This window comes from Papilio machaon, chromosome 2 (assembly GCF_912999745.1).
Source record: "Papilio machaon chromosome 2, ilPapMach1.1, whole genome shotgun sequence".
In the NCBI taxonomy this organism is placed as follows: domain Eukaryota; kingdom Metazoa; phylum Arthropoda; class Insecta; order Lepidoptera; family Papilionidae; genus Papilio; species Papilio machaon.
In genome coordinates this window covers 9927658-9946880 of record NC_059987.1, presented here as the reverse complement: position 1 = coordinate 9946880, position 19223 = coordinate 9927658, and the positions used below count along the sequence as shown (strand labels likewise).

Below are 19223 nucleotides of genomic sequence, written 5' to 3'. Positions count from 1 at the left end.
TCTAGAGTATAAGATCCTATTTGAGTTTTTAAAAAAGATGAGTAAATTCAATGTCATTCAAGAAATTCACCAGTAAAGTAAACAAACAAGGCAAGTTAAAACCGAAAAATCGTTTAATTAAAGGGTCCTATATCATGTGAGATTGTTACAAAGGATAATGTATAAAATTACCTCAATTTTTATTAAAAATTGTTTCAAATTCGGCCGACGCGTTTGATAAAACAAATTGTTAAACTCTTGGAAAGTGGCAACATTCAAAATGAAATGAAGAGTTAAATCCCGATAGTTGCATTACAATAGATGACAGGTGGTGCATGATATTGTCATCAAAATACGAAGTGATTTTAATAATTCAGGAATATATTTCGCCTTTATGTTTATTGTGCAACGAAAGATATAGAAGATATTCGAATAAAGTGGGTCATTTGACGTCAGATATTTCTGACGATCCTCTTTTTAAAAAACAGCTTTATGCTTATTTTATCTTCAACATATTATTTCGTATAGTAATAAAGTTATTCTTGTCGAATCGCAGTCGTTAACCTTTAAGCAGTTTATAAAGAAGTGAGTTTATTCTTGTACTAAAATAATTTTTTATGTAATAAGATGTTCGCATTGTTCATGTATATATTACTTGATTTCAGATTAATGCACGCGACATGACGAGCGTGACGTGACACGTGCGCCGTGACGCGGGACATGACATGCGCGGCATATATAGTTCACTTCCTGAAATATGAGTTTTTGAACGAGTATATAGATCGGGCTAACTGACAATGTTAGTACAGAGGTCAATGAACTCGCGGTCTTAGATTGACAGCTTCTGAAGATCAAAGAATTTAACTGATGCCAATGGCTCAAAGATTGAGGGCTTTGACTGAGGAATTTAGGTCCAGATACTTCTAGAACTTGAGGATGCTTTATTTGAATGTAATCTTGTTTGGCAATTATCGTATAACATATTTAAAAGCGATTGTTAGTACAAAAATTAAAAAATAAATAATCCGTGAAACTATTTCACTCCAAAATTTAGGGGATCAACCGATTAACACATTAAAAATTGCAACACCACTGTAGGTTATTGCCGGAGCTGGACTAGAATTATATCTTTAATAATAAACAATCCTGAATAAACCACGATAATTCAAAGTATAAATAAAGCATTCGATAGTTATCCTAACAATTTCAAATGAGGACATGTTGTGTGTTCTAATCTCATTTTCCTTATCAATAGTGATCAATTTTAAAGAACTGAATAAAAAAAAATATTTTCAAAAATTGTCGTGTAAGCTTCAGCCAACTTAACGAGTGTTGCTATTTACAAAACTACGTATATAACAATTATTTTTCGTTGGAATATTTAGTCGATAAGACGCTTTGAAAATTGGTTACCTTTTATAAATCAGTACCCAATATGCCAGAAAGGGATGGTCACCTCGACTCAATTCACCTCGATTGATTTATATTCAAAGTATTCTAAATAAATGAATTATATAACAAGTTTGCGAGATCGACCTTGGACTTTGCGTGTCCTTTTCAGTTATCATTTAATTTTTTTTTTTTTTCAAATGTAAATGCTACAATTCGACGTTATTTTTTACGTAGAACGAGTGCGTCTACAGAACTTATAATTGCTTAATATTGTATTCATAACTAAAGTATTGGTCAAGAACAAAGAAAAGAGAGGAGAGGTTAGACGGTAACCTATCAAAAGTCAGTAAAACCAGACGAAGGTTACTATTTCCGATCTTTCAGCTGAAATAAGAAGATGTTAAAAACTATTTTTAAACGTTCAGTAAACTGTGGTTTAAATTCAAGCCCGCGGGAAAACAGTAAAAGGTTTCCGGCCCGATTTATTTAACGTCTGAGTGTTTATAGTTATAAAGTAATTTGGGGCACGAATTCTGGCCTGCATACAGATTAAATAAACAATTTACGACAGAACTCTATCACTCAACACCGGTCCCGGGATTGAGTGGCCAGTGCGCACTGCGTTACCTTTTTTGTACATTTATTTTTCTTTCTTTTTTCTTCTTGACGTTTATTAATTTGTCTTCAATTAATAAAAGCATTCTTGTAAAATAGTTCTTTATTTTTAATGTGAATAAAACATCGCTATCAAAGGCTTCAGTTCTTCAGCTGGAATTCTAGTTTAGAATTCTAGGTTATCATTGTGGTTGGCGTATACTAAATTTGTTTATAATTATATAATTCTATTTCTAAAAGATACTGCATATTTGAACTGTAAAAATCAAACTAGAAGTCAAACTGTTTTATACCTACACGATATAAAAGTTGTGAGAAAATGAAAAAAGCATAGTTTTGAGCTTTTGAGTGACAGGCGTTGAAATTAAATCCAGCATAAATTTAGTACAAAACATCCGGGTTAACGACCTCAACATCTAAGATCTGTGCACCATCGGACACATGTAACAACACATCAAAACATCGCTTCCTCATCTCGGTACAATGTCCCAATTCAAAAATATAATGAACAATTTGTAACGTAAATATAAAATGAAAACTATCTAGAGCCATAGAAATCTGCTTTATCACATAGACTTGGCTGATTCAAGGCGAGGAGCAAGAGCAAGATACTACGAGGTTCATCCTTTCCCCAAAATCATCAGAATTATTCAGAAACCTTATTTCTACTCCTGTCAAGATCCTTGTAATTATATTAAAACCGCGGGTTCACTCCTGGCTGTGTTCTTTTGGTAGAAGTGACTAGTATCGTATGTTTAAACATTCCTGTATATATTAGATGCTCTTCTCTTGCATTCCACAAATTATCGGAAATTTCCCTTCACGCCAGCAATCGGTTGCGGCTGTTGGCTCGTCGTTTACGACCCGAGACGCCACACTCGTTTCTCCGATCGTTATGTTTTATTCGTGTGGGAGTACGTATAAAAGTTTTATAACGCACTTTGTTTGAGCGTTTGATTACTCTGTGGTGTCAATAGATTAGTAAGTTTTGTAATTCTGTTACAATCATTTGCTTTAACTACAAAAATTTTATGAATAAAAAGCAAGAGAAAAATCATATTGATGTTTGATAGACTTCTGTTCGATTTGCTTTTGAAAATGGAAGTAAGTTTTCTTTGAAGTATCCTTTGGATAGGAAGATTGCAATCCATATTATCAATAACTATATATAAACCGTACAATTTCTGCATTGTCCATGTGTGTATCCAACATACTCAACATGCGACATTTCCCTGAAGAATAAATCTTGTCTAATACTGTTTACGAATATCAAAACTGAACATCACGTTGACAATTTCGAGTTCTAAATATAAATCCGGAGCAGAGAGAGCGCAAAAAAATCCATTGAAATTGTATATTGTCTCACAAGAGAAGCGTTTTTATTATTGTTGGCATAACTAATGAACTGAGCTGAAGTAAAATTTATGTCCAGTCTAAATAATATTCAATAGCTGTTATATTTTTAGTGCAGATATTAAATTTAAAGAATTCTATTTGTAATAGTCAATTGTTTTTTCTTAAGGAATCTTCTACACGTTCACAAAAAATCTTACGAGTAACAAACGAGAAGTGGCCTAACATATCTGGATTCATTTTTAAATTTCATTATTATATTACGGGTTTGAAAAATGGCCGAACTGTTACTACCTGGACTGATTCTCTATGGAGGAGTGGAAAGTTTTTCGTTTTTCAGATAAAAATTATGAACTTTCACTGCCGAGGTCTGCCTTCACGAGGATATCCTCGTACAAAAACACTATCATTTTCATGTATTTTAAATAACAATAAGAGAGAACGACCGTATGTTTTGTACTAGTACTACGTATACTATTGTACTATTATTACGTATACTCCCTTAACTACCAGCACCTGTTTGTCGCACGAGAATCATGAATTGTTCCCTTTTGATTGTCATAGTCGTATCAAATAAAAAATTAAATATTCTGAAAATTCGGGCAATTGTAATAAATAAAATGTGAAATAAATTGGGCCGCCTTCGCAAATAATTCGCTTGAAATCCACAGATTTGTAATAACTAGGGTTGTCAAGCCGGAGATGTGTGGCTTGAATAACTATTTTTTAATTACTAAATTCTGTAGTTTACGTTTACATTATAAAATAACAAATATTACAAGCAACAGGAACATTCTAAATCTTATAAATCTAAATTAACCACGATATCCTTGTCCTCATCATCAAATGAAAAAACCTTAAGTTCTTAAGTTTCCGAGAGTTGCCTTTTTAAGTAAACACCTAAATTTTCACTGTGGTATTTATCCATTTTTCAGTCGTTTGTATATAAACGCATTTAGATATAAAAATATTTTTAACGAAGTCAACAACCCTAGCTAGGACCTATCAGTTTTATTACATCAGATGAGATTTATGTTGCGGACAATATCTTGATGAGTTTACATTCACAAGCCGCTGGGTGGCGCGCGCGGGCGTTTACAAATTAATTCCCAGACTCTATTATTCACGTAGCCTCTATTTTGTATGGAATTAGGCTAAATTATTCAAGGAACTATATAATATGAAATAATTTTTATCATACATTCCGACCTTTTGCTACATTAATATAATTTTTTCTTCGTTTTAGTCTTTTTCGAAGATGTTTTCTAGATGACATTTACTGACTTCTGATTTATGTATAATACTAGCTGTCGCCCGCGACTCCGTCCGCGCGCAGTTAAAAAAAACATAATAGCGGTATGAAAAATAGATGTTGGCCGATTCTCAGACCTACTCAATATGCTCACAAAATTTCAATTTGCCGTTTCGGAGGAGTACGGGAACGAAAACTGTGACACGAGAATTTTATATATTAGATTTGTTTTGTACTTAATTTGGAAGTTGTTTTTTTCCAAGGAAAGTAGAAGGAAACTAATCGGAGACACTATATACTCGTGCCAAGCAGTTTACTTCAATAAGAGATGTTACATTTGGACATGTTTTAGAATTTTGGCTTTATGGCTTTAGCTGTCGCCCGCGACTCCGTACGCGCGGAATTTAAAATACGTAATAAGTAGCCTATGTGTTCTTCCAGACTATATTCTTTGTCTGTGCCAAATTTCATCAAGATCCGTTGAGCCGTTACGGAGAGATATCTTCAAACAAACATCCATTCATCTAAACATTCGCATTTATAATATAAGTAAGAAGTAAGATTGGCGCAAGTAATGAGGCTAATATAGTAAGTTATTTGTAATAATTTCATCGTTGTAAATATAATCTAATCTCAATACTTTGTAATGCGATATGTAATGTATCTCAATATAAGTTCTAATCCTGTCTGTGTGTAAATCTCATGTTCTTGTTTAATCTTGACCGAGATTTGGGACATGCATTCCGTGTCGTTATATCTCAACGTCAACCTCACACGATGTAACGCGCCCTCTGGAGTTGGATTATAATCCAAAATTGGTTTGGATACTTAAAGGTATATCGATCGAAATGAATCCATATTAAACCTCCCAAAATTATAGCACGTTTTCCTTTTTTTTTCCACGTTCCCTTCACATCCTTTTCTTATAAGGAAAGGATGGGAAGGGGAAATGGATTTGATTGAGGAGGGGCACATAACATAGCAAGCGGATATATCCTTTTTCTATGCGTCTCCTCCTCTGTCGATTAAAGGTAGGCAACGCATCTGCAATTGCGAATGTCTATGGGCATCGGTCGCTTCGCTTTTTAAGGGTATTCAGGTGGCGGCTTGCTCGTTTGCCACTTTATAATAAAAAAAACACATGAAGATAATGAGCTCGTTCATAACAGACATTTAATAATACCTTTTTAATGTCTAATCTGTAACGTTAGTGCTCAGTATCATTTTATTATTTTGAACCATGACCTACCAAAACTACAACTAATACTGAATTACGTATAGTTTCGTTAACCTACGTAATTAGCTTCAGACCCAAACATTGTAACTAGGTATCAATAAATTCGCATAGAATTGTAACATTAGCAATGAGGTCATGTATACAACGTAATAAATCATACAGTTGCGCAACATTAGGCTTGTTAAGTGTTAAAATATATGAACTTTTGGCAGAGCCAGCTGGATTTCTAAGGCCACGAGTACACAAACGATATTTTCCCAGAGCGGCGAAAAGTAATAGTGATTTATAACAAAAAGCTGTCATAGTTAATATAAAATACAAAAAGTTATGTCACAATGTTATTGTTTAAAAATGTAAGTGTGTAAGTTTTTTGAAAATTTGTTTCACCGTGCGATAAAAAGTTAGTGTGAGCTTAACCTAATACACTTCAGTTTGCGAGGCGGCGACTGCGCGACTGCTGTGTGATATTTTATTGTATTTGTATTTAGGACATTTGTCTGAAGATTTATTTTGGTCAACCTAGACGGACTGCGGCACTAAGTAGCACCAATATTATTTACGTAAATTTCGTTTTGTTTGTTAGTAACGACAAAGAAATGATATCAAATACTACGTCAGTTTCATGCTGAGTTACATTAAAAAAAACATGTTTTTTCCAAGTTACCGTAAGCTTCAACTCCCAAAATATTTGTTACAAACTAATGTTATCTTAGCTAAAGGAAAATTACGGTAATTTGAAAAATAACCTCGGATAGAATCTCTACTGGATTTGATTAACAAAAACAAAACATAATAATAGCATAGGCAGTTATTGTGTATAATAATAATAATTAGTCGGCTTAAACGCAAAGGCACACAACTAGTATCTACCTTTCTCCATTATCGTTCGTATTCTTCGGTCTTTTCGGATGATTTTTCTTCGGTCGTACGGCGAGCTTATGCTTGGCTGCCGAGATGTCGAGGAGTTGTGCATTAACATCCAGCTCGGGGTCCACGCGCGGCTTCCTGGAGGATGGGAGAAGGGTTTACATAATGGATACAGCATGCTTATTCTGAGGTATATTGGAACATACAAAGGGCTATACTACTAGTATGATATAACTGAATAAAGTATACAATTTGCATTTACATGTTGGATTTTCTTTGAGTTTATCTCTGTTTAATAAGAATATTAGATGAGAGAAATCATTTTTTTCCTGTAAATATCAGACATTTCCATAAACTAAATGTTAAAAGATCAAGTCGTCTTATTATTTATGTTTATACTAGCTTTTACCCGCGACTCTGTCCGCGCGGAATAAAAAAAATAAAAAAAAAAGAAAACGGGGTAAAAATTATCCTATGTCCTATTCCTGGTTCTAAGCTACCTGCTCACCAATTTTCAGTCAAATCGATTCGGCCGTTCTTGAGTTATAAATGGTGTAACTAACACAACTTTCTTTTATATATATAGATTAAGATTGCGATGGAAAGTTGAATAAGTCATTTTAGTGTTGACATTACATATATCTACTATTAATATATCTACTAGCTGCCGTCCGCGACTCCGTCCGCGCCTAATTAAAATGTACTTAATAAGGGGCATGGAAAATAGATTGTAGCCGAAACTAGACCTACTGAATATGTATTAAAATTTCACTAAAATTGGTATCCGTTTCGGCCGTTTCGGTCGTTTCGGAGGAGTATGGTAACTAACATTGCGACATGAAAATTTTATATTTCAGATTTAAATATTTATTTGATACTAGCTATCGACCGAGACTCCGTCCGCGCGGAATATAAAAAAAAATTATAAGTAGCCTACATGTTATTCCAGACGATGTCATACATCTGTACCAAATTTCATCAAGATCCGTTCAGCCGTTGCGGTGATACCTTCAAACAAATGTCCATCTCATCATCATCATCATCAGCTCACTATACGTCCCAACTGAGGGGCTCGGAGCCAACCCCAAGTTATGGGTGACTAGGCCATAGTCAATCCAAAGTAAGATTCTTTATGGAAGGTTTTTAATAATAATACTAGCATATCTCATATAACAGTTTACAACAGATGTTAAAAAGGTTTGTTTATAATTCTCGTGAATGAGGTCGAGGCAAAATATATGCGAAATTCAAACACCTAGTTGAAATTAAACAAACAGACTGTGTAATTGTCTGTTTGTTTGTGTGTTTGTGTATTCTATCAACATCTATGTGACTTCTAATTCTTATAGACTAAACTAAACAAACAGAACTCCTCTCTCCTATAATCTTTTTACTTAGCTAATATTATAAATGCGAAATTTTAGATGGATGGATGTTTGTTTGAAGATATCTCCGGAACGGCTCAAATGATTTTGATAAAATATGGCCACAGATATAGAACATAGTCTGAAAGAACACATTAGCTATTTATTATATTTTTTTTAACTCTGCGCGGATGGAGTAGCTTGCGACAGCTCGTTAGTTATAAATTACAATAACTGTTGTATTGTAAATCATTAATTTCATAATAAAATAAACAAATTAATAAGTTTAAAAACTGATGATACTAATTTAATTTAAATCTTAAATTATTTTAAGTCACACAAGATTGATACTGGCATTTTAACAAGGTAAGATTTGATTTCATTCTAAATTCAAAATAAATCACAGAAGAACAGGAAGTCGTTGATTGAAGATAATTTGAAATTGTCACTTTTTCAAATTAAGAATATCTTTTTAATCTGCGCTTGAGAGCTCGTGGCTAGAAATAAATTAAAAAGTGTTGAGTTTTCACGAGAACGAGTGTTTCCTTTCCATCAATCACGTTGGACGGGTCGGGACGCTGTGTGGTGACGCCTCAATGTCAGGGTCCGGCGGCTCTCCGGTTACCTTGAGTTATAACGAACTTACAGGTTTTCAAGTGTCACTGAGAGATGTCACGGCACAGATCTAGTATTTTCTGGATGTTTCCTTAGAACGAGTTGTGTACATCTTCTATATATATAAAAGAAAGTTGTGTTAGTTACACCATTTATAACTCAAGAACGGCTGAATCGATTTGACTGAAAATTGGTGGGCAGGTAGCTTAGAACTAGGAAACGGACATAGGATAATTTTTACCCCGAATTCTATTTTCTTTTATTCCGCGCGGATGGAGTCGCTGGTAAAAGCTAGTATTGCATACAAATAATGTAGTTTTAGTAAATTCCTATAATAACCTAAATTTGTTGAAGTAGAAAGTACATTTCTACATCGATGTTTAAATCTCTTGCAGGGCATTTCACAATTTCTTTTGACTTTATCTTAAATAAAAAAAACGGAAGGTAAAATGATATAATTTCAATATAAAACTTGAAGATCAGTCGAAAGTTCGAGCAAGTAATAACAAGAGAGCATTAAGTTAGGTTCTTGGCGGGCGGTGGCTATTTCAGTGCGGCCCAGAAAGTATGTGACGTCAGCAGTGGCACAGTTTCCAGCGACGCCCGCTCTCCACCGTTCCCCGCACCTCACACGCTCCAGAATAACATTTAGCTGGTAATTCTAACAGTTCAGAGCAATACATGATTAACGTTGAATCATTATATTTGCAGCTTATAAAAATAATGGGAAAACTTTCTAATAAAATAATCGCACTGAAACCTAGTTCGCTTTGAATGTTTTTTCAACTTTCAAAGTTCCTACGGCGAACTATATGTGTGTGAATGTAAAAGTAATTAATATTATCCTTAAACCTAACTATTAGCCATTTGTAATAAAGATTTATGTCGACAAGAAAAACAAAAGCTTTTTTTATTTGATAACCTTTTCTAGTAACAAAAAACGTAACAGTAGAGTACTGTTTTGCATTATGTATATGTTCGTGCTATTTTCTGCCACGAACAGAAATAGCGAAGAGAACAATAAATATGCCGTAAAATATTGGTAAAATGAAAAGTCAAATTTTACCTGACAGAGTTGGAGTATAGCCAGGTGAATGATCTGTATTCGGACGGCACATTGCCTTCTCAGAAATCATTAGGTGGGCGATACACGGCTGATTTTCATTTTTATAAAATCACGCCGTCATTCTTACCTGTCTGTGACTCAGCTTAATAATTTTGTTATAAAAAAATGGGAAATTTATCGTTTGATGAGACACAGAAGCATTTATAACCGACAAAGTAAATGTTCTCGATAACACAATGTTAATGTCCGTGAATAGTTTTTCCATTTAATGTATAAAAGGTTAATTTTATTTCTTTATATTCTGAGTATATTGAAGGTTTTTGATAAAACGGTGGTGACAATTTACCGTCGGTTTCTTAAACCAAAATGTCTGTATAAAACATATCGTCATCCCTGTCATTATCTTTGTTAAAACAGAGATAACAATATATTTTTAAAGAAGGTTTTGGTCTCAGAATGGTTAATCCTCAAATCTAATTCCAGATCACGTAAATATTTCTGCATTTACTCGAAGTTACTATGTTTCTTAATTCAATTATTTAATTACTATTTTTTGAAAAGGAAGCTGACCGCTCACCTTGAAATAGGTTTTATTAAGAGAATGAACTTATCTCTCTCTGGTTCACCTTCAATGTTATTCAATGCAAGTTTCTAGTTAATACATAACGTACTAATCGTGGTTATTCGATGCAATTAGAAACAATTCATTGATCACTTTACCTAGACTTCATGATAAAATTCATAAGGCTGGACCTGACTAGATTATTTTTACATAATTTAATTATAATTAATATTCAGAACTTTCGCTAATTAAACTTATTACGGTTATTATATTTCATTTAGGGCGTCTGAGGAAGTAAAGCCGCCAAGTTCTATTCAAATTTAAATCTATGAACAACGACCTCTAATTGGCGCGCCTCGCTGCAAATCGCAACCCACACAATGCTGTGTACAATCAAAATATTTGCCAGAATTGATTTATGACCGAGTTCGTCAAAGTGTCATAAAGAAGATGCCAAAAAAACGGTGTCATCATTCAATGTCGCAGTCGTCCATATCCAAGCGGAGTCTTGTGCGACGCGGCTTCGACGTAAATCATATAAATGACTTTTCACACGAGGGCAGAACAGTAAGGCAGAGTAGTGTACAGTACTGCTATCCTTTAAACAAACAACAGTACAATTCAGCTTCGGTGTGTGCGTTAAAACAGTAGCAGTACTGCACTGTCTACTGCTCTGCCTTGTTCTGAACTCGTGAGAAACATGCCGAGTTCTCTGTCTGTCAGTTGTGTTAATATTAAAAATGAAGTTCATTTCGTCTATTAATCTTTAGAGCGACTAAAATATCTGCTGCCATGCTGGCTGTTCGAGTGCAAAGAACTAAAGATATAATATTGTACCACATATGTGACTGCTTTCATCTTTTTTTTTAATTTATCTTTTAGCTCCAAATGTCTATTTTATTAAACATTTAAATGTTACGCACGCACGTATGATACATTTATGTTCTATCTTTTATCAAACAACTAAAGCAAACATTAGAAAGATACATATTTTTTTTTATTATTCTTAAAAGATGAGACATTTTTCACCAAGACAACTCATGACCAAACTCAACATCAAAAATTCGTAGGTATTTAAGGATCTATCTAAATATTAGAAACAAATTTTACCACCTTCAATCCATGTACAAATATCTGACTAGATATGTAAGATCCTAGATGTCCTAAATACAAATGTATGTATATAAAATGTCATCAAACATATTCGTATTATTGGATGATATATGGTAGTTGCACATATCGTTATCCCTGTCATTATGATTGACAAAACAGATAACAATATATTCTAAACGTTGGTTTTGGTCTCAGAAACCCACAGTAAAGAGATGACAAAACTAAATTAATTTCTTTGGAGTTTATGAGTTTAATTTTGATTTTATAGAGACGTGGGATTGTGATAAAAGGCAAATTGTAGGTAAATTATTTTTGTATGCACCTATTGTAATTTTTTTATTGTGTTTTTTGATCGTCTAACAACTCAATTATTCACATTTTTTCTGCTAACAATAAATTGATTAGACCCATGGATAAAACTTGATGCTAAACATTAGTACGGGTTTGTTACGATACGAACGTATTGTATTTAGGGTTGCCAAGTCGCCAAACCTACTAACCGAACAGACCAGCCAGGCCGAACATTTGGGTAGAAAGCTCGGACACTCTATATTATTTAGAATTTTGTTTCAGTATTAATAGGTATACTCTCGTTTGGAAATGTAAAAAGCCTAACAAAAGCCGGACAACCGTTTATTTTGGCCGGACACGCAATCAAAAAGTCTACCTATGTCCGGCTTTATCCGGACGCCTGGCAACGCTAATTGTATTGAATGTTTTTCATAGCCACTGAGGTTTTAAAAATGTTACGATAGATTTAAAAAAACACAAATAACTAAAGAGTAAAGTCCTAGCTGATAAAAGATATTTTTTTAAAAGAAACTCCATAAATTTTATTGTCTTTATTTGTTACATTACCTTTGAATTACACGTAGATACTCTTGGGATCGGATACATTGTGTGCAAGCGACTAAATATATCCAATAGTAAATACTAAAGTTATCACAATAATAATGTTCATCACAACAAGTAGATTACACATACAACATATACTTCCGGCGTTGCTTACTTCAAGCGAGATATTTACAATGATAGTGTGACTTCGCCTTTATTTTCTTCAATTCCTCTTCTCATATAAAAGAGATCAGTAATAATACATTTTGTATGTGGGCACACTAAACACATAGTCCAAGGAGGGACCTCTGGATTGGAAGAAATGATTCTCGTAACTATAAACCCGCCCTCTGTACCTGCATCAACAAGGGAACCATATTACGTAACTGGTGATGATTGTGATGCAGATGGTGATGAGTTAGGTGATGATAGAATACATATGAGATATGGTAAACGTGTACGAGATGGCGATGTTACGCAAGCTGGAGCGACGACCGCGCTCTAATTTTATCCAGCGCCGATGTCCGGCACTTTCGAATGCAATAAAACGCATTCTTGACATTTTGATTTTATTTACACTATTTTGGTTACACTATTTTAGAGCTGACTACTCAGCCAGATATAGATAGACTATTTAGGTTAACTGTGTTCTACAGAATTGCAGGAAAAAGATTCAAATTAGCATTTAGGAACTTTAGTATTAACTTAATGTTATACGGATCTAGAATAATGAAGACTGGTATTCTAATATTTGTGTATTTTTATATTGTGTGATTATTTTAACATAGTGGTGACATGCGGGAATGTAAGGCATATCACGATAAAACAGTTAATGAATAAAACGAGTTAGACGAGTGCGTGCACCAGTAACATGTGTTTCGCAATACACGCATATCGGTTAACTATTTACAGAGTAAAAACATGAAAGAGGGCGCGATTGTGCAAAGCTCGTGTCATGCCGTAGATAAAGTTGGTACTCACTTTGCCCCGGGGGCGGATTTTGTGTCGAGAACCTCGACAATGTCGCCGGTCTTGAGCGACACTTCATCATCTGCTGCGGCTGTGTAGTCACACGGCGCCACCACCACATCCTCTACCTGGAACAAAACAAACAACTGGTTAGCTACAGTCACTATTTTATGATCAAGTAATAAATCTTTTTACCTATGCTTTAAAATATCACATTAGTAGTTTTTAGAACTCTAGATTACCTTAGGTGGGCTTCTGCTACAAGTAGACCTAGATCTAGTTAAGGATCTTGAAGAGTAACGTCTGTAACTGGGTGTATTATCCAAAGTGCTCATTCTGCTTCTAGTGTTTTCCCTGTCGTGTACACCGCTGTACCGACGGTTCCATCCACCGAACTTAGTTATTCTTTGACTATTACTTATATTACAATAGCCAGTAAATGTTTGAAGGTCCTCCTCGTTGTCATCTACGACTGGACAGCTATACATACTAAAACGATGTGCGATAGGTTTACTAAGATTTAAGGCTGAGAATACATGTAGCGGTTCAAAGTGTCTTATTCCATTTTCATCGAGAACAGTGTAGGCTACTTCACCGGTCAGAACAGACCGACTGGCTTCGCGGGGAACCACAGCCTGCAAGCCTTTTTTCATAATCAATAACGCTCCCCGATGTTTCTTCCTTTGGAATAGAAAGTCTTCCATTGCTAGACTGTTTTCGGGCTGAAGTAAACTTAATGGAACCTCATCAGAAGTCATCAAAGGTCGATCTTCAGGGATGATCATCAGAGCAGCGCTTTCTCGTACTAAATCCCTTAGTTTGGGATCTGTACGAGCGAGCTGTGGATCATTTTCTAGTTTTTGTAGAGCTGAGTATAAACCAGGTGTTTTATCGGCAAGTTTTCTCATAACTGTTACCCTTTTTAAAATGCTCATACTTTCGGCGTCATTTGATAAGTTCCCTAAGTTTGTCTCATTTTCAAGAGTACTTGATAATTTTTTGACAACATCGTGCATGCCAAGTACTCGAGCGAGACCGATTGATTGTCCAATAAATTGTTTAATATCACTTGATTCACCTTCTTGTAAAATGTTTTCTAGTTCTTTCGTACTATTCTCTTGAACCGCGGACACGATAACTTTTTGAAGTGTTTCCGCTGCTTCATTATCAGTTTTAATAAAGGAAATGGAGTCAGTGATATGTTTAAGTACGTGACGTAGAACACTTGCATCGTTTTTAGTGATATTTTTGAAAGCAGGCCCCAAGACTTCATTTTCGCTGCTCAGAAAGTCACAAAACTTTTCAATTATATCTTCTTCTTGCAGGGAATGTTTGTGTAATGTACTGTTTAAAGCAATTTTAATTAATTCTATCTTTTGTTTCGAAGAGTTTTCAAGTATTTCTTCTCGAAGCATTTCTTTACTTTCCTCCGTTTGAAGAATTTTATACATAGCAGATACGAAATTTTCATCAATAGCTTGTCCCAATATAGTGTCGATAGATTTTAAGATAAGTTGATATTTTTCTCTGCTGTTATTGTTGTTTATTCCTTCAAACTGTTCAGCTGCAACTAAAGCAGCTAAAACAGCTGCTGCGATTGAATTTTTAACATTTTCCTGTTGCACATCTTGTTCATCTTCATAATTGCAGCTGTCAAGTCGTTTTTTGTTAAATCTGCTTTTTTTGGAGTCATTTTCGACTCTGTTTTCATGAATATCAGTCTTCAAATGACCACTTATTTCAATTATCGATGTAACGATCTCCATTAGTTGATTAGCAATATCATCTTTTAAACCATAGTCAGTAATAAAAGCTTTTAATGCCTCAGTATTTCTTGTTTGGTTTAAAATAATATTTATTGCAGGCAGATCAGCCGGAACTTGTCTACCGATCGACATGCCGGCTTCGGATAATTGTCGTAACATATTTGTGTCAATTGTAAGTTCGCCTTTAGTAGATGTAGTGTCGTTTGGATTAGTTCTCACTTTCAAAAGTTTAAGTTCTTCAGGTGTAACAACAAAACTTTGGACGGAGAATTCTAAGCCCTCTTCTCCTTCAACCAGATCTGGAGCAACAAACTTTAGACCTTCAGGTGTCTGTACAATTTGACCAGGTACAAAAGTAACGCCATTATCGTCTGTTTCAATAACTCTACCTGGAACAAATCTTGGACCTTCTTCGGTATCAACGACTTGACCGGGAACGAACCGTGATCCTTCCTCTTCAGTCCAAATAACTTGACCGGGTATAAATGTGGGACCAGCTTTCGTTTCAATTATTTGACCAGGAACGAAGCGAGGGCCGTCGATAGTGTGAATGGTTTGACCAGGAACGAATTTGGCACCACTCTTTGTATTGACCACTTGACCAGGTACAAATTTGGGTCCTTCTGCAGTATCAACAACTTGTCCCGGAACAAATTGCTCACCGTTCTCAGTAAACACGATTTGTCCCGGTACGAAAATTCCCTCAACCATCATTCCGGGCACAAAGCGAGACTCATTTAAACCGTTTTTAACAAGTCTTCCAGGAACAACTTTACCTTCTATTTTAGGCATTTTAGGACCGGGATAAAATTCTATCCCTTTAACCGTTTGTACCATATGGCCAAAAACATATAGAGACTCTTCGGATACCGAACAAGTTTTAATATCTATTGGCAAACCTACGGGAGCGCCCTCAGTGAAATTGATATCATCAATAGATTTTGCAACAGAAAATTCAACATGTCCATTAGCTTGAACAATTGTTTTCCCAGGTAAAAACTTCTGTCCATAATCTGTATGTACGATTTGACCTTCGATAAATTTTGGTCCGTCAATTGTTTCAACGGTAGTCCCTGGTATAAATTCCAAGCCTTTATTAGTTGTTTTTGTAATTCCTGGTACGAAACATGTCTCACCATCGCTTATAACAGTTTGGCCTGGTACAAATTTTAGACCATTTGGTGTTGCCAATGTAGCTCCAGGAACAAAATGTAATTCATCATCTTGATGTACAGCTTGTCCTGGAACAAACTGCCATTCATTATTTATTTTAGCATTTTGCCCCGGTGTGAATGATATTTCTCCATTTTCTGTGATTGTTTGACCGGGAATAAATTGCGCACCATCTGGTGTCAAAATTGTTTGACCCGGTACAAATATTTCTTCGGGCCCATTATTAATAACTTTGCCTGGTACAAATTTAAGACCTTCTTCTGACAGAACTGTTTGGCCTTCTGTGAAACGATATGTGTCTTTATTTTTAATAGTCTGTCCGCAAACAAATTCTTCACCGTTTGCTGTCTGTAAAACTTGGCCAGCAAGGAGGAATGGCTCTTGTGTATTTCCTGATGTTACTATGTGGCCAGGGATAAGACCGGGGCCAGTAGGCGTGTTTACACTTAGACCTGGAACAAAAACAGGTCCAACTGGGGTTTCAACAGTCTGGCCGGGAACGAAAATTAGTCCTTTAGGTGTATTTATATGTTGCCCAGGAATAAAGGTTTTTGCCTTATTAATATCTAAAGTTAATCCCGATATTTTAGCGATTTTTTCTTTTTTACCTTTTTTAATGTTCTTTACAACATTAGGCAAAATTTCTAATGTGGGCAACATGTCTAATTTATTTTCTTCGAATAGTTTTTCAGTCACATCAGTAGTTTCATTTAAGCGCTCCTGCGAAAGCTCCTTCACAGCTTGTAATATTGTTTCACATGGCCGGTTTTTAATCGGTTTTAAAGGGTTCACACAAGGAACGCTTTCTAGAGGTATTGTCACTTCACTAATATTTCTATCAACTTGGTATACTTCTGTTTCACAATGATAAGGTGTTATTTTCACGGGTGAAGGTAATGTTGTGCTCCTAGGAATAAAATGCTCATCTTTTGTTTCCTTTTCAAGTAAGTCCCAATCCCATGTTTCCATCAATGGGTGTATTTGATCTTTCCATTCTCCGTTACATACAGCAATGCTAGACTTGGATCGCATTTCATTTATGTTAAAATTGTCACACGAATAGCTTTTAGAGTCGTATTTTTCATGTTTAATTTTCTCTAATTTAGCTTTTTTGGCCAAACGATCTTGACGCAGTATTTCTTCTTCGATTTCTTGAACTTCTGCAAGTTTTTCCTTAGTTTCAAATATTTTTTTCATCGACGATAATGCCGCTGCCCGTTTTCTTTTTTTCTTCCTTTCTTCAAGTTCTTCTTGTTCTCTCAACTTTAGCACTTCCGCATTCGGCCCTTCTCCTTCATACATTTCTACATCTTCGGTAAAATCTTTAAAGTCCATAGAAACACTTCGACCCTGTTTTGTTTTTATAAGAACCGTATCCGAATCTTTGGCGAGCATCACATCCCTGACGTCTCCATCACGCACGGCTGCTTCCATACGAGCAGAGAACACTAATCCACAGCGTCTTTCTTGAACAGTATAAACGTATCGCTTTTCTTCAGTAACTTGTTTAGTTAATAACATATCCATTAATGCTTTTTGAGCTTCGGTAGAGCCGTCGAGAATAGGGAATATGTATCTGTAATCCGGAAGCAGGTCATGTTTTCTGTTGCCATAATTAATTTCTGGCGAATAATGGTGGGGTCCAAGTTCGCCGGCCACATTTGTTATTTTGCACTTTGTTTTAGAAGAACTCGCCGTCAAAAGTACTGGAATGTAGTGATGAGTGGGCAAACCGTATGATTTGCCGGTGATCCTGCAGCAGCGCTTGGCATCCGCGGGAGAGATCGGCGCGAGGAGCGGGAAGTAGTTTGGCTTGGGCAGGCCTCTGCTGCGGCCCGTAATTCTACAAAAAGACATCGCGGCTTCACTTAATATTACGTTGTCATATTATTTGTTTACAACGGTACTTAAATTTTGTTTATTCTGATCTGTAACTAAGTTATCGTATTTGTTTCGCGGCACAAGTGTACACGATCGTTCACTGCGGAGGTTGGGGCTTGACTGAGCTGGCTGGCGAGCGGCGAGCTTTACTTAGCGCAGGCGCACGCATCAATTTGCACCTCTGGCGGAGGCAGACGGTGTGCCGTATATTTGTTCCGGTTAGCCGCTATTTATAAACGCAAGTGAGACGTATTTATTCTTTACACGATATATATTGACACAGATCCATGGGGAAAACACCGCGACGAAGTTTACATTAATTTGTCGTTTTGTGGAAAGATAAAAAGAAAAATATTTTTACGAGTGTTCTCACCTGAAAAGCGTAATTTATTACAGGACACAAAAAATATTGCGGAGATTATTGTGTCAGATTGTGGCTTTATAATTTACTGTGCGGTCGAAAAGTCCGGGTAATCATTATTATCAGAGCAGTGAATAAAAAATACTATTTACAAGAAATTTTAATGTTGTGATTTAAAAAAAAAGTGCTTAGAAAAAAAATCATAGTAGAAATGTGTTGAAATATACCATTTGTCGAGTACGAACATAAAATAATGTATAACTATATTATGATTAGATGTATATATCGCACTTGTCAACAAAGTTAACAAATAACCTCGGCGTCGGGACCGCGATTATATTTTTAAACATCATTAAATCTGCGAACCTTCAAGTTTAAGCGGGCGTGAAGAGGACGGTTTATTTTCACACACTCTAAACTTTTTAAATTTATGGCCTCGAATCGTTTAAGTTGATGATCAATTTCTTATAATTATAGTAGTAACATTAAATATTTAATTATTAAAAATAAAAAGTAACATATAGATAAAATTAGAAATAACATCTCTACGAGATAAAATAAATAATACTGGTATATTCCATATACAGTAAAAACCTAAATAATTTATAAGCATTCGGTCAAGTTGTAATGGATGGAACAAATTAATCGTAGCACAATTAAAAGGCTACGTGTTCTACGCGCTACGTGGACACCTACGGAACGTAGAATAAAAGCTTTTTAAAAAAAGCACCTACGATTTTTATGTAACAATGAAATATTAGGACAAATGTAGTTTAGGAGACTTAATGTACCATGTTTCCTTTTGAAATGAACCTTGGAAAGTG

At 35.3% G+C, this 19223-nt stretch overlaps 1 protein-coding gene across 1 annotated transcript in view; it reads right to left on the bottom strand.

The window, feature by feature from the left end:
• The window catches only part of LOC106710470 (obscurin), a 56609-nt gene extending 38369 nt beyond the window's left edge, over positions 1–18240 (bottom strand). Inside the window, exons 1-3 of the mRNA XM_014502530.2 lie at positions 13461–18240; positions 13231–13346; positions 6699–6833 (exon numbers count right to left, since the gene is read on the bottom strand). Of these exons, the coding sequence (XP_014358016.2) occupies positions 6699–6833; positions 13231–13346; positions 13461–18014 (4805 nt within the window). The 5' untranslated portion in view covers positions 18015–18240. The remainder of the gene's footprint in view (positions 1–6698; positions 6834–13230; positions 13347–13460) is intronic.
• Between the last annotated feature and the right edge of the window lie 983 nt (positions 18241–19223).